The sequence below is a fragment of the Orbicella franksi genome, chromosome 7, assembly GCF_964199315.1.
Source record: "Orbicella franksi chromosome 7, jaOrbFran1.1, whole genome shotgun sequence".
Taxonomy (NCBI): domain Eukaryota; kingdom Metazoa; phylum Cnidaria; class Anthozoa; order Scleractinia; family Merulinidae; genus Orbicella; species Orbicella franksi.
In genome coordinates, this window is record NC_138151.1 from 25,662,221 (window position 1) to 25,688,212 (window position 25,992).

The 25,992-nt window shown below is 39.2% G+C and overlaps 3 protein-coding genes across 4 annotated transcripts in view; 2 read left to right on the forward strand and 1 right to left on the reverse strand.

Annotated features, from left to right (window-relative positions):
• Positions 1–2,477, reverse strand: part of LOC145492398 (octanoyl-[acyl-carrier-protein]:protein N-octanoyltransferase LIPT2, mitochondrial-like) — an 82,667-nt gene extending 80,190 nt beyond the window's left edge. For both annotated transcript variants that reach the window (XM_081471844.1, XM_081471845.1), the window contains exons 1-2: positions 1,941–2,477; positions 540–692 (exon numbers count right to left, since the gene is read on the reverse strand). In XM_081471844.1, the coding sequence (XP_081327970.1) occupies positions 540–692; positions 1,941–2,400 (613 nt within the window). In that variant the 5' untranslated portion in view covers positions 2,401–2,477. The remainder of the gene's footprint in view (positions 1–539; positions 693–1,940) is intronic.
• Position 2,478: 1 nt separating this feature from the next.
• LOC145492447 (pseudouridine-5'-phosphatase-like) lies at positions 2,479–10,694 on the forward strand. The gene is made up of 3 exons (XM_081471895.1): positions 2,479–2,563; positions 4,588–4,806; positions 10,145–10,694. Exons 1-3 carry the CDS (start codon positions 2,500–2,502, stop codon positions 10,567–10,569), a joined length of 708 nt encoding a protein of 235 aa, XP_081328021.1. The 5' UTR covers positions 2,479–2,499; the 3' UTR covers positions 10,570–10,694.
• A 13,086-nt stretch (positions 10,695–23,780) lies between these two features.
• On the forward strand, positions 23,781–25,625 carry LOC145493419 (octanoyl-[acyl-carrier-protein]:protein N-octanoyltransferase LIPT2, mitochondrial-like). The gene is made up of 2 exons (XM_081472886.1): positions 23,781–24,879; positions 25,307–25,625. The coding sequence occupies exons 1-2, from the start codon at positions 24,420–24,422 to the stop codon at positions 25,555–25,557; spliced, it is 711 nt and encodes a 236-aa protein (XP_081329012.1). The 5' UTR covers positions 23,781–24,419; the 3' UTR covers positions 25,558–25,625.
• The last annotated feature ends 367 nt before the right edge of the window (positions 25,626–25,992 follow it).

Below are 25,992 nucleotides of genomic sequence, written 5' to 3' on the forward strand. Positions count from 1 at the left end.
CACGACGGGCATTTGAGAACACGAGGGAAATGTAGAAAACACGAGTCGCAGGCGACTGTTTTCTACATTTCTCGAGTGTTCTTAAATGCCCGTCTTGGTTTATCACAATGTAATACATGGCTTAGGCTTCTTCATTTGCTTTATGATATAGAGGTAATGTGGCTAAAAACAATAAAACACGCTTTTTCTATGTTTTATATACTCCGACAAAACATGGGTTTTTGACCAATCAGAGCGCACGCAGGGTCCTATCTATATTATAAATAGATATATTATTTAACAACCCTATTTGCATGGCATGACATATCCTGTAGCTATGAAACTGCACTCAAGAGGTAACAAATATCCAGAATCATCTGCAGCTTACGGAATTTAGATTGAATACTGTCTATCAAAATTATAAAATATAGTTAATTTTTCATGCTACAAGGTCAATGGTTATTACAAGCTACTATTAATTCCGACATCCTTGCTATCTTCTAACACAACGGTACAATCGAACACATTTTGAAATGACTCTATAAAAGCCGGAATTGTACCTAGCGGTTCAATGTTTTGATTAGTTTCCTTTGAAAGTGATGTAACACCTTTGCCTTCTATCCCACAAGGTGTGAAGTGCTCAAACCAACTCAGATCATTATTACAGTTCAGTGCAATACCATGTGTTGTAATCCATCGGCTTGTATGAACACCTGTAAATACCAAAGAAAAGAACCATTTCATCAACTAAATGATATTTACCTTTTCCTGATATTTCCCCATTCTAAAATATTTCCTTTTTCCCAAGGATTTTCAATTGATTTTTGTTCACTCTGAGCAAGACACAGTCACAGAGCATCTGTCCACCCATGAGAAGACTGAGAAAAAAAAAAAAAAAACGAGAAAATTAAATGACCCACCCATCCATGGAAGTAACACCTCCCCTGTTTGCGACAGGCACCTCTCCACCCCCCCTCCCCAACTCCTCCAACCCCCACTTCCCCCTCCCCCTACCACTTCAATCATCTAGCAAATGCGGCCAGAACATCATTAGGTCAATAGACCATTTTACAGTTGTCTGCTTAGTGACCTGGCCTTTGAATGGCTGGGAGGTTGGAGTTGACCTTGTTGGATACAGACCTCACTGCTTTTGCTGTGTAAATCAAGTTGTTCTGATGCTAACTAGGTGCATTTACATGACAAAAGCAGAGAGGTCTGTAGCAAAGCAAGGCCACCTCCAGCCTCGCTGCCAATCACAGGCCAGGTCACCAAGCAGACAACTGCGAGGGCCTGTTTACATGGAGGGAGGGTGCCCTGGCTAACCGGGCTACCCGGCTAACCGAACTACCCTGGGAGGGCCAACTTCTCATATGTTTCTTTAGAAAACGCATTGAAGCGTTTACATGCTAGACAAGGCAGCCCGCCTACCCGGGGCACCCTGTCTACTTGCCCAGGGTACCCGGCTAGGCGGGATAGCTTTTTACCATGTAAACAGTTCATGCCAGGCTATCCCAGCGAGCCGAGGTGAGATAAACCGCAAAAAAATGGGAGCGCGAGGTGAATTTTTACGTAGTTACCATTAACAACAGTCCTATACACGGAAAAGATGCCGCTAGCGGAATGGGCGATAAAAAAAGTTAAACTTGCCGCCAAAAAGGTTCTTTGGTCGGTCATTTTGTTTGTTGTGCTTAGCGGCCGCTCAAAAGATAGCCCACACAGCCCACTCACTGTCCCGGTTAGGTGAGTTGCATGTAAAGGCGGACTAGGTGTCAACATTTCTAGCTGGGTAGCCCAGTTAGCTGGGGCACCCTCCCTTCATGTAAACAGGCTCTAAAATGGCCTATTGCAGGGAGGAGGAAGGGGGGGGGGGGGAGAGAGAGAGAGGGATGGAGAGATTAGGGACCATAGCAGCATAGAATGTGGAGGTTTGTTCAATTATCATGTTTCTTTTATTTACTCACCTATCGCTGCAATTTTGTTGTCCTTTACCCAGACTCCGGTGTCGCACGTAGTCGCTGCCTGCACGTCGAACCCTTTACAAGTCGCAATAAGCGTATTTTCCAGTGAAGTTATATACCACCTTAAACTTTTCTTGAAGTAGTCAAGGTTTAAAATGGGATAACAAACTAATTGTCCAGGGCCGTGGAATGTCAACAGGCCTCCTCTGTTGGTAAAATGAAACTCTGCTCCTAAATCTTCCAACCTCTTCCTCTCTTTCGAGTCGATGCTTTTGTTTCGTATTCCGATGGTAAAAACAGGAGAATGCTCGTAGAAGAGCAGGATATTTTCAACGCTGCTTGTTCCTTTGGCTTTTAATTCGTCCAGGTGTTGCCTAGCTAGTGCATTTTGTACTTTTAGAGCTGGTAAATAGGCGATTTTTTCCAACTTTCGCGCATAGACGACCCTTTTGATGGCCGCCATATTGGAATGCTTGGTAGCCACGCTGATATTTCCTCCTTACCAGGTCCTCGCTGCTTCTTGAACGCCTGATTGTCTTCTGCATTTTAGTGACATTTTAGGATGGCCGACAAAGCAATATCGAAGTGTACTCATGTAATTTTCGACTTGGATGGTCTCATGATTGGTAAGGGTAGCTTAGTTCCAGCTTTAATCGCTGTTTATGACTTAAATCTCAGGTCATCTTTCTGAGGTCTGAACAAATCATCGAATATAATATGATTTTCAGCCGATTAGTCGGGTGAGTCTCAGGGGCAAGTCGTTTCGTCTAAAATACCCGTTTTAGTAACGAAATCTATTCGCAGGGGTCAATCTTAGCTCACTGCGATTCAAACTGGTTTAAATTTAAGGGAGAAGTACCCCTCGCCAGTACCCTTCCCCCTAGATTTTGATATGTTCCTGTGTAATGAATTCCCTGATGTTAAACACTACAAGGGACTAACCCCTGCTTCCAGACCCCTGGTGTAAATTATTCAAGGGACTTGTTTCAGGGACTTGGCCTTAAGACATTTCCCCTCTTGTGTGCCATCCTTAAGGTCATTTTCCTCTCCTACCTTCCCACTCATTCAGTACATTTTTAACATAATTTTCACTGTGTATTTGCTGGGAATAAAGTATGGCTATGCAAATACAGCAGATGGCTATCCTCTATATTCTGCTAAAGGAAATGGCCCCATGGGAAACAGCAAGTTTTTTGTCCTCGATGTTTTTCATTGGAGGGGTATATTGCAGAGTGGTGAACGTCAAATGCATTGTTAGCTTGCGGGTGAGCTTCACTTAAGTTTGCTTGCTGTTAGCTTTTATTTTTTGGAAAGGGACAAATGCAATATAATGTTTTCCTTCCTGACAAATAAAAGCTAACCACAAGCAAACATGAGTGAAATTAACTGCAAGCAAACAGCGTACATGTATTTGGCATTCGACGTTCTGCAGTTAAATACCTCTGCTGTGTGCTTACCGAGGTGAAGCTCACTGGAACACTGGCAGTTAAGGGTAACAACACTGACTTTTTCCTTCAGAGGTGGTCTTAAACTGTTCTTAACACATCCTCACATCTGAAACCTTCAATGTTGGATTATTGCCCAAAGGACTTAAATGTACTAAAGCCAAATTTTGGTGTTACTATTCAGCTGGTCTGAGAACTTTCATGTACATTCAGCTGATGAAACAGAAATTTTATGAAAAATCCATTCAGAAGGTATTCCTCTTTATTCATTCTGAATGGAAATCCGAAATTTTCTTACTAATTGCATGTTTCTCCATTTCCAGTCTTCAATCTGAGGAAACCAATCTAGGTCTCACACTGGTTATTAATAACGAAGTGTGTTACATGTGGATTATTATATTAATCACCATGTATTACACTATGTAGTCAGTTTGATACCGAGATGCAGAAACCACAGTAGTGTCATAATTGATTTTGTCAGTGAGACTACAGAGTGGTATGATATTTACATGTATATACAATCATTCTTGCAAAGATGATTCTGTGTCAACAATACACGTAAACTGTAGTAATACAACTGCCTCCATAGAAAACACAGAAGCATTGCTTCCTTCCTCTCCTGTGTTGCAGACATAGAATGGGAGGCCAGATAATCTGGGAGAAAAGAGGAAGGGGGAAGAACCTCCACCTTACTTTCCCCTGATTTCTCTCCCTCCCCTGTGCCCTAATACACCTGCTGTACAGGCTTCAACCAAAGTTGTTTTAATTAATAGTTGAAATTGATAAATACATTCTAGGGCTTTAGGAATTTTTCTGGAGTGAGCAAACTATATCAGATTCTATTACTTTCAAGTACTTAGATGCCAAGTTAAAAATTGACTCGAAACTGACATCAATTTGTGTCTCTTTAGAAGCCTTAATCTTTTGAAATGCACTGGGTGGTAAAAAGTTTCCACAGAGAATATCCCAAGCCACCCCTTCCCTGAAAATTATCCTTGGGCTACTCTCTATAGCAATTGATTTCTACAGGCCTACCTACACCGATGCAATTTTTGCGGTGGATGATGTGTGCCCTAATGTTTTCAAAGAGCCACACATTGTCAGTGCATTTATGAAAAAATTACTTAGGACAGTAACTGCAGCTTTACTATGTAGTAAGTAGGTATCTAATTCATACTGTAATTCTTTGTTGTACCTTATCTTAGATACTGAAGCTATTTATACCAGAGTGACTGAAGAAATTCTGGAACCTTATGGCAAGACATTTGATTGGTCGGTAAAATCTAAGATGATGGGGCGTGGCAGTCTAGAAGCAGCAAAAGTCTTGGTGGAGGAGCTTCAGTTGCCGCTAACAGCAGAAGAAGTTGTGAAAATATCACAAGACAAGCTTTTGGAGCAGTTCCCTTCAGCATTACTACTGCCCGGTGAGATTATTGTATACGGTATATTGATTTTTTTAAGAAAGATATAATGGTGAAGTTTTGTTGAATTTGCATCACCTATTTCTAATGCTATTAATAGTTAAATTTACAGTGATCTACATATTAGGCACCAACAATCGAACCCCCATTGAGCGGCCATCTCCCATTTCCCTGAGGATAACTGCTTTTAAAGGACCCTAGTCAGCCTCTGCCACTTACGATACCATCGAAATGATTGATATTGCATGGTTAAGCAAAATGTTATTGCTTTACTGTAAGTTGTGTTCCTGAAAGTATGCTTAATTAACTTAAGTTTCACAGTGATTTGAGACCTTCATTTCAACATCTTCCAAATAAAATGTAATGGCCAACCTCTTGCATGGAGACAAAAACAAAGGTGACTAAGCAGCCACCCTCAGGGGAATGGGAGATGGCCGCTTAAAATAGAGGATGGCAGCGTAAGGTGGCCGAACACAGTTTTTGCATGTGCTTTTGCTGATGCAATTCAGCGCGCACACAAGGATTGCAAAAAAACAAACATGCTGTCAATACAGTGATCATTTTATTTACTCAACACCTGCACTATCTGCGTTATTTTTCTCTATAATTGAACCCAGTGTATTGATGGCTTTAGTCTTTTACTAAAAAGATATGTTAGAAAAGGTAACGATGCAAAGAACCCAGCAATTCTCAGCTTTTTCTTTGTTACCAAAAGAACCCAGTTAAATGCAGCGCATGCGTAGTAAGTCAAAAAATTGCTATTGAATGAAAATTGCACTCTCGGAAATACGCCTATTACTCGAAAACCACTAATTAGAATTTCACGAAATTTGGCACGAAAATACTTAAGAGTCCCTGTCCATAAAAATGGAAAATAACTCGGCAACGCTCGAAAATTCGATTTCGCTCATATTTTCATGGTAGATAGGCTAGGGCATGACAAAAACTACTGGATAGTTTTTTTGGCAAAATATCCTTTTATTTCAAAGAAATATGCAAATTACCAACTTCCGTTAAAATCGTCATTTGACGCACCATTTTATTAAACAAGTTTGAGAGCCTCGCATGCAAAACCACATCATTCTTCCGTCTTAAAAACACTCAAACATTTTTGTGCAATGTTTAAATGTGTACTGGGTTGATTTTAGGGAATGTTGCGTTGTCTTTTTGGGTGTAAAATAATTAAATTTCGAAGACATGTATTTCATTCAGTTAAAAGTACTTCGTGAAAATAATTAATTTTCACTATGTGGGAAACCTTCAAATGGATTAAGCTTCTGGTGGTTGAATCGCCGAAGGATGGTCTACAGATTCCTGTGAAAATTTCTTTGGGCAAATGATTGTGAGCGACGCGAGAGCTTTTCAAAGTACGTTAAAAATGCAAATATTTGACCATCCGTCGTTTAATTTCAATTTACGGGTTAGACATATATTTTAGCATGCGCCACATGACTTGACCTATATTAAGTTGAAATAGACACAGAGCTGATAATTTCGAAATGTTCTAACCTCATTTGCTCGAAAAGGCAGGTCCAAAGCCGATTAGACGTGTTTCTCTCACCGTTCGTCGCACATAAAGCAGAAGTTTGCTTTTGTTTACATAACGTCCGATGTACATCGCCAACTGTCAACTTATTTAATGGTCGAATACCATGAATCTGTGACCCTCTTTCGACACATACGACCATCACTGCATCTAAGTAAAAAAACGGCTAAGTCATTTGTAGATAGTTGCTTGCTTTGCACTACACCAAAATATTACGTTTAATCATCATATAGTTTGAATCCTCGCTTGCAGCGGTTCCTTGTTCGTCACGCAATGCTGTCATCCCATTTTAGGGGGTAGGGGTAGGACAATTTCTATCCTAATACTAATCCTAAGGCTCCGTAAGACTTGGAACCACTGGGAGCACACAATCGTGTTGAGTAAGAAGAGATTGAATTAAGAAAAGAAAAGAATGAATAGTTTACCATTGCCCCTGTTGTTATCTTTTACTCGACCACCGCTACCTATATGCCCTGCGAAATACTGTAACGCTAGACTCATACCTAGGTCTTTTCGCGCTGTGCAATTATTTTTGGTTTACATGTAATACAGTGGACTACCCTCGGGGAAATGGGTGGTGACCGCTTAATGGGGCTAGCCGCTTAAATAGAGGTTGGTGTACCTTAAATATTTAATTTTTCACTATCGGGTTATAAATTTCTTGGTGAACATGGAGTCGATTCAAGACAATCATGATAGACGGTTGTTTGAATTGTCACTCGTCATGCACCTTCAATTTCAGACTCTTATCTGCCATCGTCCTTTCCAAAATAAAGTTTTTGAATTTTAGGTGGCCGCTTAATAGGGGTAAAGACAATAATGAAACCCTTATCGGAACAACGAAATGGTGGCCGCGGAGATAACCGGTCAATAGGTGTTTTATTTACAATATTTTACTGACAATAAGTTTGGACTGTATTGACAACAGTCCTCTATTTTCTGTTACAAACATACCAATGCCTCCACTGAGCAAACAAAGTACGCCAAATAAAATAGCATGGCCAGGGCTATTTACTCGCGTAATTACTAATTAAATTTAGTCTGTTTTTCTCACGAATTAGACTCGTTGTGATTTCCTATTTTTATTTCAGCTAGTTCTTGCTTCAGTGATCTATAATTTGTTTATGACGATTTTTTTAAAATTCTAGTGAGTACAGCCAATAGCTTTGTCAGCTGTTGTCTGAAACACCAGAACGTACAACAAACGTGATTTGGACCGAGGCCACGTACACTATAGAATACGATTATTTAAATATACACATATTATTACATATATGAACAAACAGATGATCAATGACTAAATTGTTTCACTTATCCTGAGAGTGCTCTATACAAAATAGATCAAAATGTGCAGCACATGCCGTGACAGCATTGCGTGACGAACAAATAACCGCTGTAAGATTGTGCTGCGCCGACACCCTTATCAGCAATGGTCGGCGATGCGATCGATCAAACGTAATATTTTGGCGCAGTGCAAAGCAAGCAGCTATCTACAAATGACTCAGCCGTTTTTGACTTAGATGCAGTGATGTTCATATGCGCAGAAAGATGGTCACAGATTCATGGTATTCGACCAATAATAGGTTGACCGTAAGCGATGTACATCGGATGTTAACCTTGTGTAAACAAAAGCAAACTTCTGCTTTGTGAACGACGAATGGTAAGAGATCGACTAGAAACACGTCAAATCGGCTTTGGACCTGCCTTTTACCACAAATAAGGTCAGAACGTTATCGAAATTTTCAGCTCTGTGTCTATTTCAACTTATTATAGGTCAAGTCATGTGGCACATGCTAAAATATATGTCTAACCCGTAAATTGAAATTTTACGACGGATGGTCAAATATTTGCGTTTTTAACGTACTTTGAAAAGCTCTCGCGTCGCTCACAATCATTTGCCCAAAAAAATTTTTACAGGAATCTGTAGACCATCCTTCTGCGAATCAACCACCAGAAGCTTAATCTATTTGAAGGTTTCGCACATGGTGAAAATTAATTATATTCACGAAGTACTTTTAAGTAAATGAAATACATGTCTTCGAAATTTAATAATTTTGCACCCAAAAAGACAACGCAACATTCCCTAAAATCAACCCAGTACACATTTAAACACTGCACAAAAATATTTGAGTGTTTTAAAGACGGAAGAATGATGTGGTTTTACATGCGAGGCTCTCAAACTTGTTTAATAAAATGGTGCGTCAAATGACGATTTTAACGGAAGTTGGTAATTTGCATATTTCTTTGAAATAAAAGGATATTTTGCCAAAAAAACTATCCAGTAGTTTTTGTCATGCCTTAGCCTATCTACCATAAGAATATGAGCGAAATCGAATTTTCGGCCCTTGCCGCGAAATTAAGAATTTGTCTGATTCTTACGGGCAGGCACTCTTAAGGAAATAAGTAACTGGAGTATTAAAAATAATTGAACTTTAACAAAGGAAATTCTAGATATTCCGGTGAACCTTCAACAAGGGATAATTAAAGATCTCTCTGTTAAGTTATTAGCAAAATGGTGTTAACTTGTGAGAATCGTTACAAGATTGTTGCATGCAAATTATAAAGAAAATCTAATGACTAGATTTTCTATAAATAAACAAAACCGATTTTAAAGGTCTGGTTATATTTAGTCATGTTGCCATGGCAACGGCACATACGTCAGCCTAACCATCAAAAAACCAAAGTTTGTGTTGTTAACTTGCTTGCTGCCATTTTTGGTGACCGAGGGATCAAGGGTTTTAGAGAAAAAGGTGAATGAACACAGGTATCAAAAACTGTGTTCAGCCACCTTAATATGGGTTTGTCATGAATTATAATGAGGTTTAGTAGAAAAGTCAGTTTTATTCAAATGCAAACATGCCTTAAGGAAACATGGAGTCATGTAAGGACAACAATACACTTGCATTTGAATGTTTTTATCAGTGGTCACTTTCTGTTTCAGACTCGTCTCTGTCATCACCTTTTCCAAAACAAAGCCAAACTATGTAGATATTAAATATTGGGTGGGTGCTTAAAAGTAGACAACTCTCATCAGGATGGCCAAAAGGTGGCCGTGGCCGCTTAAGAGATGTATAGTGGTTTTATTTACAGTATTTTACTGACAACAATTTCGGGACTTTGATAACTGTCCGCTTAACAGAGGGTGGTCGCTTTTTAGAGGTTCGTCTGTATACGTAACTACTGATAGACTGCAAATCAGTTTGTGTTGTAGCACAAAGTCTGAGTTTGTTCAATACAACATTTCCTAAAGTAAAGGTGGAAATTTTAAGGTGAGATTTAGCAATAACATTGACGTGCGTGGAAAACAAGTAAATGTAAAGAACCATACTTCTCTTGCCTTGATAGTGCCTAATGGATATTTTAGGAGGTTAAAGATCAATTCTCGTCCTTTTAATAGATCGTTTTCATGTGACTTCATCAAATTCTAACATCCAAAGCTAAAGAGCCACCAGAGTTTCTATCATCATCAGGCATAAGAGGTGCGAAATGTACTTATGTTGACAGCTTTTCAGCTCGACAGCGTCCTTCGTTTGAAAACCAGTATATTTTGAATTTCGGAATTATGGTAGCGCGTAATGTAGAGAGGTACGATCGCGTTTCTCAAAAACATATATATGACTTGCAGTCAGATCGTTCCAATTCAGATCGTTTCACAGTAAAGTCAGATCGTTCCATAAAAAGTCACCCAGACGATCGCACTGCACGAACTTTTCTCTCTCTCTTTTCTTTCTCTCTTTTTTTTTTTTTTTCTTTTATTATTTTTCACCTTTAACTCGCAATCTTTTTTTGTTTTAGGCGTAGAAAAGCTTGTGCGTCACCTTCACAAGCACAATATACCGTTTGCAGTCGCTACGGGGTCAGGAAGACAGGGTTACGACAGCAAGATAACGAACCACAAAGACCTTTTCCATCTTGTGTCGCATACAGTGACAAACGACGATCCGAATCTCGAGAGATGTAAACCCGCACCAGATATCTTTCAACTAGCTTCCTCGAGGTTTGCCATGCCTCCAAAGTCACCAGATGACGTACTTGTATTCGAAGACGCGCCAAATGGAGTGGCGGCCGCTCGGGCTGCCGGGATGAATGTTGTCATGGTACCCGACAAGAGGGTAGATAAGGCAAAATGTTCGCAGGCTCACCTAGTGCTAAATTCCCTCGAAGAGTTTGATCCAGCTGCATGGGGATTGCCCCCATTTGATTCAAATCTTACAGAATGAACTGAATAAGATAGTAGATTAGACAGTATCGGAATTCTGTTGTAATTTACTAAGCGGTGCTGAACTGGATTTACACTCTTACTCACGAATGCAGTCATCTCAAATACAAAGTGACTTTTTCTACATTGTTGTTTTACATGGGTTAAGGTAAAGGTAAAGCCTGCGTCAGACCGGCGGTGGTCCATGCAACTCTTGTGTGGCATGGAGCGACTTAGTCCATGCGAAAAAAATAAATAGGAATGAAAATGAAACTTATTGCTTGCTTTGGTGATCGGACAAGAAGTGGAACTTTCTTTATAATTGTCTCGGTGTCTCGGACAAGGATAATCGATAACTTCATAAATTTTTTCGACGGTGTCGCATATCCTCGTGTATTCTTTTACCGTTGCGTTTTGCCCCATTTCTTAACAATGCCAGCGCGCTTTAACTTTAACTTAACCTACGGATTAAAACCTCAAGTCAGTGGTATCAAAGTTGTCACTGTTTACAGACGATCGATTTTCCGAGTTGAGTGGCTCATAACCACTGATATTAACCACTCGCTTGACCAATCAGTAATGAGCGCCGCGGTCTTGCTTTTTCACAAAAAGGAAAGGGAGGAGCAAACACATCAGTTACATGTAAACTGATCACATTCGTGCCTCCCCTCCCTTCCCATTTGAGCATATACTCCATGATTCCCTCTGAACTACACCATTTATCGTTATAGATCGTTATAGCGAATCAGAAAATGTTCCATCCTCTTGCAAAATCGTTCAGTTCAATTCCGTGTCCTTTTAGCTTCAGCAAGATTCAATTACAAAGACCACCACACGTGTAAAAAGGAAGCGAGACGAGTTCTTCGGGATAATAAGCAGGAGCAGTTGCAAGCTTTCTCTTCAAGCCTAGTGAAACATAAATATAAAGTAAGATTTCCAAGAAACCCTGAATGATGTAAAAAGATGGACAAGGTACACAATTGCTATGCTTGCTCGTGTAACATATGGCAACTGGTGGAAATATATATATAAAAAAAGACAAAAAAAAAAAAATAGCAAGATGGCCAATTTTGAGGCCGAAACTCGTTCCCAGGTTGCCTCTTCTCGCTGTAGTGTCTTTTAGCCCCGTCGGGATTATGTAACTCGCAGCTTGGATGTGATAGTAATATTCATTTCGCATAAAAGTATGAGCGTTTTCCGGGGGATTACTCCCTAAAGGTTTTGGTGGGTGTGTGTTCCCCGAACCCTGAAGCCCTACCCTATTTCAGACCAAATCTTTGATTTTCCGCACCCTATTTCATAGCCAAGCCAGAAAACGATCCCCTATTTTAGACCTCTAAAATTAGTTCACGGCCCTGGTATATGACCTTTAGCTAGCCAGAATAGGCTTCCATTCGAGTAACCGTTTGAGAAGGGCTACGATTTTGTTAATGTCAATATGGGAAAAAAAAAGTTCCTTGTAAACAAGATGCTCAAGGTTGAGCGAAAAATGTACTCTATTTCGGACCAAAATGGTCAAAATCTGTACCTTTTCTCCACCAAAATAGCATTAAAACTATAACATTTGGAGCCGCACACACCCTTGTAGCTCATATGAGGGAGTTGAGGGGTTGGGGTGCTTTTGTATATTAGGCGTTCAAGAGATTACGTTTTAGTGCATCAAACTCTGGCTATTGTTTATGGTTTGAAATTCTTAAGACAATGGTCCTATTGCTGAGCGGCCCAAGGGATGCTTCTATCCGCTATGGCGAAATTGCACTAGGCTTAAATCGGATCCCATCGCTAAATTGTCGGTGATGACATTTTTTCCCAACAGTTTTCTACTTGGGGAAACATAGACAGACCAACTGGGGGCTAGTCAGTAATCTAGCTCTCGAGCTCACAATGTAATTGGTATTAGTATAAATCTACTAACGTTCTATCACGAATGCTGTTCTCTGATTGGCTACGCTACTCACTATCTATTCTGTGATGGATAGTGAGTAGCGTAGCAGTGTGCCCTTGTTAACAAAATGACGGCCGCCTCTTGGCGTTTTCGAAGTGTCTGTGAAGAGGATTTAGATAAAGTTATGAACGACGAGTAAATTTATACTAAAACAATTGGATTATTTGCTCTCGATTTCTATGCATGATAGTTGACTCGGGCTGCGTCCTCGTCAACTATCACGCGATAGAAATCTCGAGCTCATAATTTAATTATTTATTAGTAGAATTCTACTAGTACACCAGTGATGCAAATGTTGTAATCATATTGACTGAGCCATTGCACACTATCAGCCATTAGTGTTCATTGGTTTGGTGTGGTCAACAAAATTGCAACGTTTCCTCGTTTCTCCGCAGTTTTGAAAGAACGTTTAGAAACAAATGGATAATCAAATTGCTGAGAAGACTAACAGGAGGGCATTTACGGTTTCTTGAATTAAAAGGCTAGAAAATTTTGATAGAAACTGATAAGCGCGCGTACACAACTGGAAATTCAAATTGACAATTCAGTCCGTGTAAATTCTCTAAAGAGTGAAGTTTAATAATAAGATCAGAAATAATTGAAATCGTTATTTGAAGGAAAATTCAGTTAGAATTCTACTAAAACAGTTAGATTATGAGTTCGGGATTTCTATGAGGTGATAGTTGATTCGGCCTTCGGCTTCATCAACTATCATCTCATAGATTTCTCGAGCTCATAATCTAATTCAATGTTGAAGAGAAGTACGGCTTGCGGCTCAAGTATATGCTTTCTTACAAGATGTCTTTAAATTAGTTTTGTTGATCTGTTGTGTCTTTAGTGATATTTAATTATAGATCTCGAAGAAGAAGAAGTATGTTGGATATATACTTCTTTGACCATTAACGGTGAAGGCCGTACCACGTGTGTTTTCGTGCTGAGCCGATACTACGGTTGTTTACCGTTTACACAGAGAAACCCAATGGCATTCGTCAACAGTTTGTACAAATGGTAAGCAAAAAAGCCTGATGGTAAGTTTCGTTCGGATTGGCCTTTTTACCATTTACTCAAAAATCCCCAGTTTACCGAAAGAGACTAGGAAGGTTCAACCTGATCATATTTCCAAGATGGCGGTGAAGAATTGCAAATGCTAAGCACATTTCCCACTCCGATATTTTGGTTGGAAATTTTGCACTAGCTTTCAAGACGTTCCGTTTATTTCGAAAATTTCCGGTCGGTTGAGCCAAAATAATCTCACTATTTGCATTCTGACCAAAACTTCCGGAATTTTTGGGTAAATGGTAAACAGCATAGATAAATCATTGGGAGACCAGAGGAAGGAGGAGGAGAAAAAAAAAAATTTTTTTTTTTTCATCATATTGTTGATTATAAACGTAACGAGTGCTAAAAGCCATTAATATTAGAGGACAGCGCCTCGATGGGTCTACTAAATGATGACGTTACAAACATACATACATTACTTTATTTACCCTCGGATTTCAGAGTAGCTTATGCAGCTATCTCCGAGCATTTAACCATCAGATGAGAGATAGATCACCACACCGGGAACTACGTCTCCTACTCTTTTCGATCAGTTGTCCCTTTTTTGCGAAGTTTCTAAGGAAGATGGAATTGTTATTGGATAATTGAATTTTCAGTAAGACTCAACGAAGGAAATTTACCGTTACCCGATTTTAAAACCACCAAAGTAATTGACTCTATCTCGATCGGAGTTTTTAGTGGAAGAGCGGCAAAGCCGTGAGACATGTTGCACGCTGGACGGGCCAAAAAGAAGCCCGAATGCAAAACCAAGAGACGAGAGCCTGCCAACAGGCAAGGGTTTTTGACAATAGTGAGTTGCATTTTACCGTTTGTGTTATCATTAGATTCTTGAACAAGTTCCAATTCCCCACGCAGAAAAATAATCTGTACCATATCGGAAGTGCAGGTTTCATTCTATTTTTATTTGAGCTAGACGTGATTCAACGACTCATGAACCAATTAAACATGAATTTAAAGTTTTATTTCAAACAGTGTCACACAGTGAAACAGCAATTTTAGAGAAAGAACAGAAGACGGTAACCTAACTTGCAGTGTACTTTATATTTCTATTAGGTCATATGTACGGGTTGTTTGTTTTTATTGTGAGGAAACCTTGTGGGTTGTGCCCACAAACAGTAGTAACAGCTAGTGTGACAGAGGATTTCAACCATACACACGAGCTATTCTTGTTAGAGGCAGTATCTGGCAAGTTTCCCTGATTTAATGACTCCAGGCCGCTATTCCGGGCTGTCAGTATACGAAGTAAATAGTAACCTTTTACCGATAGCATGCAAATGAGCACACAGTCGCGCTAAAGGAAGTTCATTCAATGACAATTTTTTTTGCTGATGCCAGGAGAAAGTGAAACTCTACACCGTCGTGGACAGTTTTCCAAGCATCATTTTTCCTCTCAGCAAGTGTTAGTTAAAGACCAATCCGCCATTTTACGCTCGGATTCATCTTTGTCCGAACAATCGGGACGCTTAGCAGAGGGCTTTTACCATATTTCAAGTGGCGTCGAAGAGATCTTTTGTTTCGCAGCATTAGAGCTAATGTGTAGTTTGACAAGCAGTTTTCTGTTAGTCTTTTAAAGGAAGCTTTTTCGGCGCATTGTGACGGACGTCTGACCATTTACTTTCTTTTGTGCTTTCAAAATCTTTTCAAATCTTGATGCCTTTCCTGTGTGAGGTTGTGACAGATCGCATTTAACGAACACAATGGTTCAACTTATTAACCAATTTGCTGTCAAAACATGTTTGTTTTACAATTATCACAGCTCTCAAGCTTTAGACTATGCGGGATTATAACAAACAATCCGCCACGGAAAGTTCTGCGAAAACTTCGTTTAGAGGTGCAGGAACGTTGCAGAACAAAGATTTTTATCGTCAGTTTTCTCGGTGTACGAGGAAATAACAACTTGAACTAAAAAATAACATTAACTGGCATTAGCCCCAAAATTTAAAACGCGCCCCTTCTGTTATGTAGCATGTGTGTATATATTGTTCTTCAATGTATAAATTTGGCGTAAAATAACACACACACACACACACTGAGGACTCCGTAAACAGTGTGTTTTCAGTAAACTGTGGGTGGATCATTCGATAAGCGACAATCAAAACCAACCACTCAAGATTATTGCAAGCTGTTATGTTAGGTCAGTCCGTTTTGAATGAAATAACAAGTTTAACACTTGGGAATGAACAAAATTATCTAACGAACCGACCGTACACATTCAAATGGGCTTGAAACAAGGAAATTTAGAACATAAGGACACACGTTAGCGTCCGAAAGCTTATCTTCCCTCCAATTCCTTATCGGGTAATAAATTCAATGAGAGCTAAATGGCGTGCCAGTGTCTGATACACAGACTGGGTGATAAAACACCATATTGCCCGCTCATTGAGTACTAACAAGTAATGTCATGTTAGTTGTACGGGCCAAACGCTACATCACTGGCGTGTTCTGTAATTCCTGTCGATCAAGATGCTTTTTGTGTTTTTATGAGGAATGGATAGTCCAAAAAAATCTGAACAGCAGTAACAGTAACAGCAGCAGCAGCAGTAGCAGCAGCAGCAGCAGCAAAAGTATGAAACAGTTCTGAAGCGATCACCTTCGAACTCTTTAGTAATGCTGGTGGCAAGTAAATGTATTTTTTTCAGATTTTTCTCGAAGAATTCGTGGCAAAACTTTGCAATCGAACCAGATGGCCCCATTTGCATTAGACGTGACTTAGGAAATGATCCATGTAGCACCCCTTTCAACACGCACGATGGTGAAACGTGCCCAAGATATATCCGAAGACGACACCTGATATTTTCACCTGAAATAACTGGAAACATTTGAATGCAGGTGGACTCGTTTAGAGGTAGAACTTCGATTTTAGTTGTGTGCTTCATTGTTTAGATTCGTGGCCGAAACTAATCAAAAATGAGTCATTCTTTGATCCTCTCCTCTGGGAGCTTCGAGCCAGCTCTCGCCACGATTCCTCATTCAGAAGGCGAGCGCATATCAATCTGTGTTAGCTCAGAATATCTCAGCTGACTTGATGAGTGAAAACGAGAAGACAGGATTAGCCATCTACCCTTTTTGAGCATCACTATACAGTCATTATGAGAGAAATTAATATGAACTAAACCCATTGTTCTTCATAAAAACGGAGAAGCCCCAAGCAATGTTTATAAAACAAAATGTTATAATGGCAATCTCCTTGCGTTATTAAATTTTTGGGGTTGGAGTTACTCCTCCATATTTCACTAACACGTGATGTCGATTAAATGCCGTATGACACGTTAAAAAAATATCTATTAGAGATTCGGTAAAGAGTATTAAATTCCGTTTTGCCTCTGTTTTTGTTCTTTTTATTTTAGTGTCAGGTAGTGTACAAGCAGCGTCACAGAGGCTTTCAAGATAAACACAAAAATGTAAATGCGAGAGATTTTAGTTTAGATACGAAGGTTAATTTATTTCATCATTTTTTTTGTCTTTATGGAGGAAAAGTCGCATGCACAATTCTGCAACGTTGTATTCAAAGGCCCTGATTTAACTCGATTTCACAGAAAAATAAAACAACCATTTCAAATGCTAATTAAATCAAAGGCAACAAAGGGCCTCTTTATTGCCGACAAGCGCCTGGTAACCAAACCACGGTACGAAAAAATGTAATATTTTCCCATCAAACGCTCGGCAAAATGGCGTTTTGTATTTAGCCAGAGAGACGTTTATTTTACCGTACGATGTTTCAGGTGTCCTAAACTCTGAACACATGAATTAAATTACATCGCTAGCCACTCTTGCAGTATGTCGATCGATGGCCATTTTGCTGTGTTGCTTTGCTAACTTTTGAATTTGATCTCTCCCAAAACGATCCTTTCGTACAACCTCGGAACCCTGAGAATTAAAAAATAGAACTTGTATTTGTCTTCTAAATAATCGTACCTCTGCTCATAGGGTCGTCAATTCCCGTTATTGTCATGATGACAGGGAAATGAATTCATTTTTTTTTTTCTCTTGAAGAGAAACGGTCACTTGTAAGAAGGTTTACATTAATTGCCCGAGATTGCGAAACCCCATTCAACTCTTTGGAAATAGGTTATTTGACGCCTCTTTGAATAAAACCTTTTACAAACTAGGCTCTTGTTTTCTAAACATGGTAAAATGAGAATTTTTTACTTCGTCTGGTTTTCAGCGTAAGGCAAATGCATCGTGGTCACGTAGCTCTTGACACGAAGGGCAGCTTATCAGTTTCCTTAAACATCGAGACGTGTTTGTTAAATTCATGCGTTATTGAATACACGTGCAGTCTTCGCCGAATCCTCCGACACGAATAATAAGCGGTCAAAAGGCTCCATTCATAATCCTGTATTCCTATCACTTGCGGTCGACACTCTTACACTGCTTCCGAAATAATGAACCAAAACAATTGATTTCTCTCATTCTCCAAAGGATTTCAAATGATTATGCAAAAAGCCTTTTATCGGGACATGTGGCTCATTGAGAGAAATCATGTTTATTAAATTAAACCCAGTTCACTCACACGCCCGTCTGTTTGGTGGGGAAATCGCCCGAAGACCTCTTCTAGGCCATGTGTGGTCAGCCTGGCCTGTGTTTATCGCACTCCATCGTCCACACCCTGCCGATAAGTTTTCTGAAAAGATATTATGCACATGGGTAAATGGGGGTTATCGCTCGTAAGTGATAATTGTTTATTGTTTTACAGTTGTGATCAGGCGATGCAGATGTGCTTAAGATTTTTTTTTTTTCAATTCGTCCAACGTTTGATTTGTTCCGGAGTACTGTTAAAAAAGGCTCACACCCCGTCCCAAACTCGAATGAACACTCAACCTCAACTTTACGTGTCGTTTTTTCTCGCAATCTGAGACACTCGACCCTCAAACATGAGTTATTCCCCATGACAAGGCTTGATGGGAGAGCGTGTCATCATTGTCACATTGTCATTTTGCAAACCGCCACAAAGTACTCTTTGACTAGGTGATTGTTCAAGGAACTTTCTTTACGGCTTCTGTAAATATTTGTGCGCACTGTTCATTGTTCATCATAAAATCTCTACTGTGCTACTACAGATTAGACATTCAAATCCACTGGCGCCAGAGGCTAAGTCACTTGTGTAGCGTTTTAAAAACAGCCATCTTATGTTATGTTATGTATGTATGTATGTATTTTTTTTGTTTTTGTTTTTGTTTAATTGGATCGGAGCGAAATTAAAATTAAAAAAAAAAAAAAAACGAAAGCCGGCGTTATGAAGTCTGTCGTCTCTTAGTGAGCCGGGTGTCTTGTTATTTCAAATTATTCTCTAGCGTTTCCTCGATGCTTGTATTTTTTTGGAAAATGACCACTGCACCGCTCACAAATCGCTTGTTTCAATCTAAGCGAAATCAATTTCTTAATTTCTAACCTGGATTGATGTCATGTTCTGTAGCGCATGCGCGTCAGTCGTTGCGGCAGTGCTTCCAAGTTTGTTTGAAACACGAAGTTCGAAATGTGCGAGGCAATCTTAACAATTGGAACACGGATCCATCTCAGATTTTAGACATTTTTTTTCGGATAAGAAAAAATAGAATCTATTTGTTCTAAAATTTCTTTTTTATTTTTTCCGAAACATTGAACTCACGTGGAGATTTCTATTAGGACTTAACTTCGTCATGTTTTAAATTCAAATTGCGCTCTGCAGTAGTTGAAGTGCTTTAGTGACTAAGTTAATTTATTTTCTGTTTCAGCCCTTTAAAACTATTCCAGTCCTTTAAAACAAATACCTACTGAAAAAGTTAATCCCACTTTCCACTTAATTACAATAATTTCTTGTTTATTAACGACGAAAAAGACGCGTAGTTTTGATTTTTCAGATGATCAGATAAGAAGCGATTAAGATCGCTTAATACAGACAAAACTACAATTACTTCTCGAAATTCCCCCGTTTTTGTTGTGCTGTTCCCCCCTGTGCATTAATTAGCGCCCCTTTATGACGATAATGAGTTCATATTCACTCCAGTGGGGAATAACTTTCTACATTGTTTTCACAGCCTTTAAAAGAACAGATCGCAACTCATTAGCAGTCAAATCATTAGCGGTAGGCCCAAGCAAACGTATTTCAGCGAACTTGGCGTAAAAACAAAAATACGGCAACATTAGAAGACTTTAACATTATAAAGCTCACAAGGTAAGAAGGAAATTCTTTCTTATTTCTTCAAAAAAAGATAAACATTTTGGGTCGATTTCAGGATTAGAATTAGACTTGTTTTGCTAAACCTTAATTTTTAATTAACAAGCACTCTTAAGCTTTAGCACCATTTTAAACGTGTTACTCGCTCGGTTTTCAAAAGAACTGGACCTTTTTCTCTCATATTAAGATTCCAAGAATTTTTTCACGGAACATGCTGATTGTAGAGAATGTTCTGTGAAAAACTGCTGTAATTATGCTGATCCAAAATCATCAGTTGACACTTAAGCTAACAATTTTGTCAAAAGTATAATATTTTTGCACGCTGGCTACCCACGCTAACGCCAAACGGACAACGCTAGACGGCGTGTCTAGAATTGTTTTTTTATTTACCTAAAATCAACCTGTAACCCAAAACTAAGCAAACTTTGGCTGTTCCATTAAAGATGCGCTTTTTTTGCTGTAAAAGACGCACGCTGTAGATTCAGTCCATAATTTGTAAATCAACTTCTGATTTCGCATCCCTAAATTCACCATGTACTAGGAGCATCGTAATTTCAGCCGATAAGGCATGTGGCTGTTGGGAAAATCACTGGCGTATTTTGATACGCCTCGTGATGCGCAACGAAAACGCAAAACGTAAATACATACACGTTAACGTGACTGGTACAAACGAAACATGAATAGAACTGTAACTCACAACAGCACGTGATGCAAACTGCAAAGTTTTTTCACGTGTCCACAGAACACGGGCAACGCATATTTAAAATTTTACGCTCATTGACTGGCAATCGTTTTTGTACTGAGTTCGGCTGAAAGAGGTGCCCTGATTCGGTGGAGTTATTAAGTGGCTTTTTTAAAAAGAACAACACCATTATTATTACATGCTTAGCAAATCCGAAAAATTTCGGCTATCTGAAAGTGTGACATCTATATTTTGCCGTATAACTTTTGATTATGTCTGTTATTATTATTTTTTTTAATTGGATATTATAAATTTCTTAAGACAGATTCCTCTGAAGACTTTGTTGAAACTATACTAAAACTTGTGTTCTCTTTCTTGAGTTGTACATATTGTGCTTTTCGCAATTTTGATGAAATCATTTCTATAAGATACTCGCGAAACACGTTTTTGATAAGTTAAACCTACATTGAGTCTACTGAATGAAAAGATGTATTACGCCTAGTGAACAGGTTAAAAATACTACAGTCACAAAGCATAAACCGTAGTGAAATCACCAAAAGAAAACAAAAAAAACATTGTCGACAGTCAAGTCATCCCTTGTAAATAGCACTCTCAATCAAAAGCATGGACATCATGTAACTTTGTCCGAGTCATTTGTATTTTTCTTTCTGCTCTGAAAGAAATATGAAATGTTCAGTTTTTATTGTTCGTTTTAGTTTAACTTAGTATTTATTTTACATTAGATTCGAAAACTTGTAGGAACGACACACTTTCAAATCCAAATTAATTGACCTTCTTTATTTCAAGTTTTTCTTTCGACTAAGCTCTGTTAAAATCAGAAACTTACTAAACGAAAATAGTACCAAATCATTTCCAGCAATCATGGACAAAAATACTCATTTACAGTATTTGGTTCAACTTTGCTAGTAAGAAAAAAAAATAATTTGCAGTATATTTTTTATCTCATTTGAAAGGAATCTTATAATTTGTTCTTTTAACAGGAAGTAATGGTCAGTCAAGTTGTATTTCGTCCCCCAGAACAAGAAAAAATATTAAACACCCCCTTCGTGGAGGAGCAGCGTTATCAGTGGGGATTTCGCGAACAAGCTCCGAAAAAGACCGAAGAAACGCGAAAACATGTCGGAAGGAGGCCGAAGGTTACCGTACCGGCACCAGTGAAGCGATATAGACAGCTTCGACGAAACGCGAGAGAGCGCGAAAGACAAGGACGGTTGAATAGCGCTTTTGATGTGCTCCGCAGCGTTATACCAGATTATTTGTCAGGGAAAGGCCCAGAAGGCAAGCTAACCCAAATTGAAACTCTTAGATTGGCGACGCATTACATTGAAGCGCTGTCGGAGCTACTGGATGACAATGACACGAAGACCATGAACGACTTCTGTGGATGCGGGTATTTTAGAGACAATCACGAACAATTTGCTTTCAGTGACCTGAGCTGTTTAACAGATATTTAATATTTTTACAGAAATTATAACGCAAACGTATATTTAGTTTTTAATGCAAAAAGTGATAATAATGCATTGTATGCTCATGGAACAAAATGAAGAAAGACCAGACATTTAAATTTGCCCCGATTTTGAAAAATAGCGTTTCAGTGCAAAGAACTATCCAATAAAAGCAAGACATACACGCTATCTCTTTGTTTGCTTGTCTTGCTCTCGTTGTTGTTGTTGTTGTTGTTGCTGTTGCTGTTAATTGACAAGTGCCATCGAGACTGAGGTATTAAATGAAGGGGAAAAATCTCTACGCAAAAATCTCTATCCCGATCATGTATTAGACGTGTTACTCCACCGTTATGTCACGAGAGCAGTAGTAGGGAACGACACACGACCTTCAACAGGTGTCGAGAAACAGGAGTTGCCCAAGCACTATTTCAAGATCCCCTACATCGGGCATTTTTCGGGTGTTGCACAACAAAGGGTGCGCAAGCTAATCAATCGATTCTGCAAACCCATCGACATCAAATTTGTTTATTCTACCTTTAAAATTAAGAACTTGTTCAACGTGAAAGATCCTCTCCCTGACAGGCTCCGTACGCGCATCGTGTACAAATTTTCTTGTGCAAGCTGTAATGCTTGTTACGTTGGCGAAACAAGCCGACATTCCTCCACGCGCGTGCACGAGCACTTGTCATCGGACAGATCTTCTCACGTTTATAAGCATTTGCAGACTTCAGAGTCGTGCCCTACCTCTTGTAACTTAGACTGCTTCAAGATCTTAGACTCTGCACCTATCAAGTACCAAGTTAAGCTTAAGGAGTCTATGTACATCAAGTGGGAAAAGCCTGACCTTAATCAGCAGGTCAAACACATCAATTTGACGCTTTCCCTATAGTTGTACGCGCACGCGCATCTTTTAATTCCGTTAACTTCGAAATTTATCTAGCGTATTGTTTTCCAACGCAATGTAACGTATGATTTGTAACAGGCACGTTTTAAATCACTGTAAACTTTCATAACCGTCACACTGACGATGACGGATGTACCGTCGAAACATGTTTGTGAAAATTAAAAAAGTCGTATTATTTTTAAAATTTTTTTATTAGTATTGAATTGTTGTTTTATTGTCTCATTGCTTGGGGTCCCTTTTTAACTCTGAAACTATTATTACCACTTATTTTACATATTTCATTGAATTTTGCCGCTCATGGCATTTTTAACTATTTTTCCCTGTTAGACACATATTTATGCAAATTTTGTATTTTTTACTCGCACTTGAAAATGACCTCGGAGAGATCGAAACATTGTGACTTTTTATCATCAGTTTTTATTACAAAATCGATGTCTAAGAAATTACTGATCAAGGCCAAACCCTTATCAGGTGAAATTAACTTACAATCAACCATGAGCAGCACATTCTAGTTCACGATTTGTTAGCTTATGAAACTATTATTGTTGTATGTTTTGCTTCGTTTCTTCCTTGGAAGAGTATAATTTACGGCTGCAATGTCCTCCATGACCACCAGAACAAAATATGATGAGGAATACAAACTGTAATGAACGTTTCTTGTCATTTTCTTTCGATGTCGATTTCAGCTACAGTGGAATCCATATTTCCTGAACCTCTTTGGAACTTTCCGATAACTCGAATTCTCTCCGCTCAGTCGAAAACTGTAATTTTACCCCCAATTTCTCTAACTAACCAACATTTCAAAACATTTTTTTTTCCCTTGGAGACTAAAAAATATCGGGATTTCACTGTATAACCACGATGCTTTATTCAAATCCTTTTAACATGGCCGCCGTCAGCTTGAACCAGTGGTCATGTCATTAGTTCGGGTTCTCTGTGGTTAAGCGAGTAACTATCAAAGGGGCTCTATTGTTGCGGCTATCGTTTAGTTAAACAAAAAACTACATGCATAATAAATGTGGTGGTTATATGGAAACCTTGCCAAACTGGGTATTTCAGTCGAAACGACTTGCTTCTGAAACTTGTTTCAGGGACGGATCCGACCGACTTGTCGAGTATAAGTAAAGTCTGCGTACGAGCCAAGTGGCTCATCAGGCCGGAGCTTAATCCGGTTTCAGTAGCATGAAGCGCCTAGGAGTATTTCTACTCCCCCCTGGGTAGGATGCTAGTCCATCGCAGGGTTACCCCCAGTTACCCCCCAGCATTAAATTCGCCGGTACTCATTTATACACCTGGGTAGAGAGAGGCACCGTGAGAGTAAAGTATCTAGCTCAAGAACACAACGCAATGTTCCCGGCCAGGGCTCGAACCCGAACCGCTCGCTCCGGAGTCGAGCGAAATAACTATGAGGCCACCGCGCCTCTCGTTCGGTTAAAAATCATTACATTTTCGGTGTCTTCATTTGTTCAAACCTCAAAGAGATGACCTGAGATTTAAGTCATAAACAGCGATTGGAGCGGGGCATACCTATACCTATCACTGCACCATCGAAGTCGAAAATTCGACATTAATGCTTTGTCAGCCATGACAATCAGGCATCAAGAAGCAGTCAGGACCTGGTAAGGAGCACACATCAGCGTGGCTACCAAGCATTCCAATATGGCGGCCATCAAGAGGGTCGTCTATGGGCGAAAGTTGGAAAAAATCACCTATTTACCAGCTCTAAAAGTACAAACTACACTAGCTAGGCAACACCTGGAAGAATTAAAATCCAAAGGAACAAGCAGCGTTGAAAATATTCTACTCTTCTACGAGTATTCTCCTGTTTTTACCATTGGAATACGAAACAAAAACATCGACTCAAAAGAAAGGAAAAGGTTGGAAGATTTAGGAGCCGAGTTTCATTTTACCAACAGAGGAGGTCTGTTGACATTCCACGGCCCTGGACAATTAGTTTGCTATCCCATTTTGAACCTTGACTGTTTTAAGAAAAGTTTAAGGTGGTATGTAGCTTCACTGGAAAATACGCTTATTGAGACTTGTAAAAGGTTCGACGTGCAGGCAGCGACTACGTGTGACACCGGAGTCTGGGTAAAAGACAACAAAATTGCAGCAATAGGTGAGTAAATAAAATAAATATGACGACTGAACAAGCCTCCACATTCCATGTTGCTATGGCCCCTACCCTCTCTTTCCCTCTTCCCCCCTCCTCCCCTCTCCACTTGACGTAATGATGTTCTAACTCGGAGAGGGGGGGGGGGGGGGTAGGTGCCTGTAGCAAACGGGAGTGGTGCTACTTTTATGGATGGATGGGTTATTTGCAACATTTTTTGCAAGGATGGTTGAACAGTTTTATTTTTCTCGTTTTTTTTTTTTCTCTCATTTTTCTCATGGGTGGACATGCTCTGTGACTGTCAAACAAAATTAATTGAAAATCCTTGGGGAAAAGGAAATATTTTACAATGAGGAAAGATGAGGAAAAGGAAAATATTGTTTAGTTGTTAAGATTTAATGATTTTTTTTTTTTTTTTTTTTGGTATTTACAGGTGTTCATACAAGCCGATGGATTACAACACATGGTATTGCACTGAACTGTAATATTGATCTGAGTTGGTTTGAGCACTTCACACCTTGTGGGGTAGAAGGCAAAGGTGTTACATCACTTTCAAAGGAAACTAACCAAAACATTGAACCGCAAGGTACAATTCCAGCCTTTATAGAGTCCTTTCAAAATGTGTTTGATTGTACTGTTGTGTTAGAAGATAGCAAGGATGACAGAATTAATGATAGCGTGTAATAATTATTGACCTTACAGAATAAAGAAATTAACTGTAGTTATATAATTTTAATAAATGTTTTAAAGGACATGATGTATTGAATGTATTGCAAAGATAAGTGATTACAGTGATATATATTGGGAGAAATCTCCTTACAATGAATTACTAATAACTGGTGAAATTAGCACAAATTTTCCATTTCATCTTACACTGGGACCTTAATCTGAATTCTTTGAGCAACTGATAATTCCGGATATTTGTCATGCTTTGAGTGCAGTTGAACAGTTACAGGATATGCATAGCTATGTACCCTGATACCTGCATGATGAAGATACCATTTAGTTTGTTTCTTCTGTGTAATTGCATATGGCAAATGTTGTGGTGTAACTACTGAAGCTGGAGTGTCCCTTTAATTTCTGTGAATCAGTGTTAGATTATAGATCAGTGGCTTTGTT

Coding starts and splice junctions, on each gene's coding strand:
- LOC145492447 (XM_081471895.1), top strand. CDS start 2,500: ATGGCCGACAAAGCAATATCGAAGTGTACTCATGTAATTTTCGACTTG. Junction 2,564..4,587: donor CTTGGATGGTCTCATGATTG/GTAAGGGTAGCT, acceptor ACCTTATCTTAG/ATACTGAAGCTATTTATACC. Junction 4,807..10,144: donor TTCAGCATTACTACTGCCCG/GTGAGATTATTG, acceptor TTTTTGTTTTAG/GCGTAGAAAAGCTTGTGCGT.
- LOC145493419 (XM_081472886.1), top strand. CDS start 24,420: ATGGCGGCCATCAAGAGGGTCGTCTATGGGCGAAAGTTGGAAAAAATC. Junction 24,880..25,306: donor CAACAAAATTGCAGCAATAG/GTGAGTAAATAA, acceptor TGGTATTTACAG/GTGTTCATACAAGCCGATGG.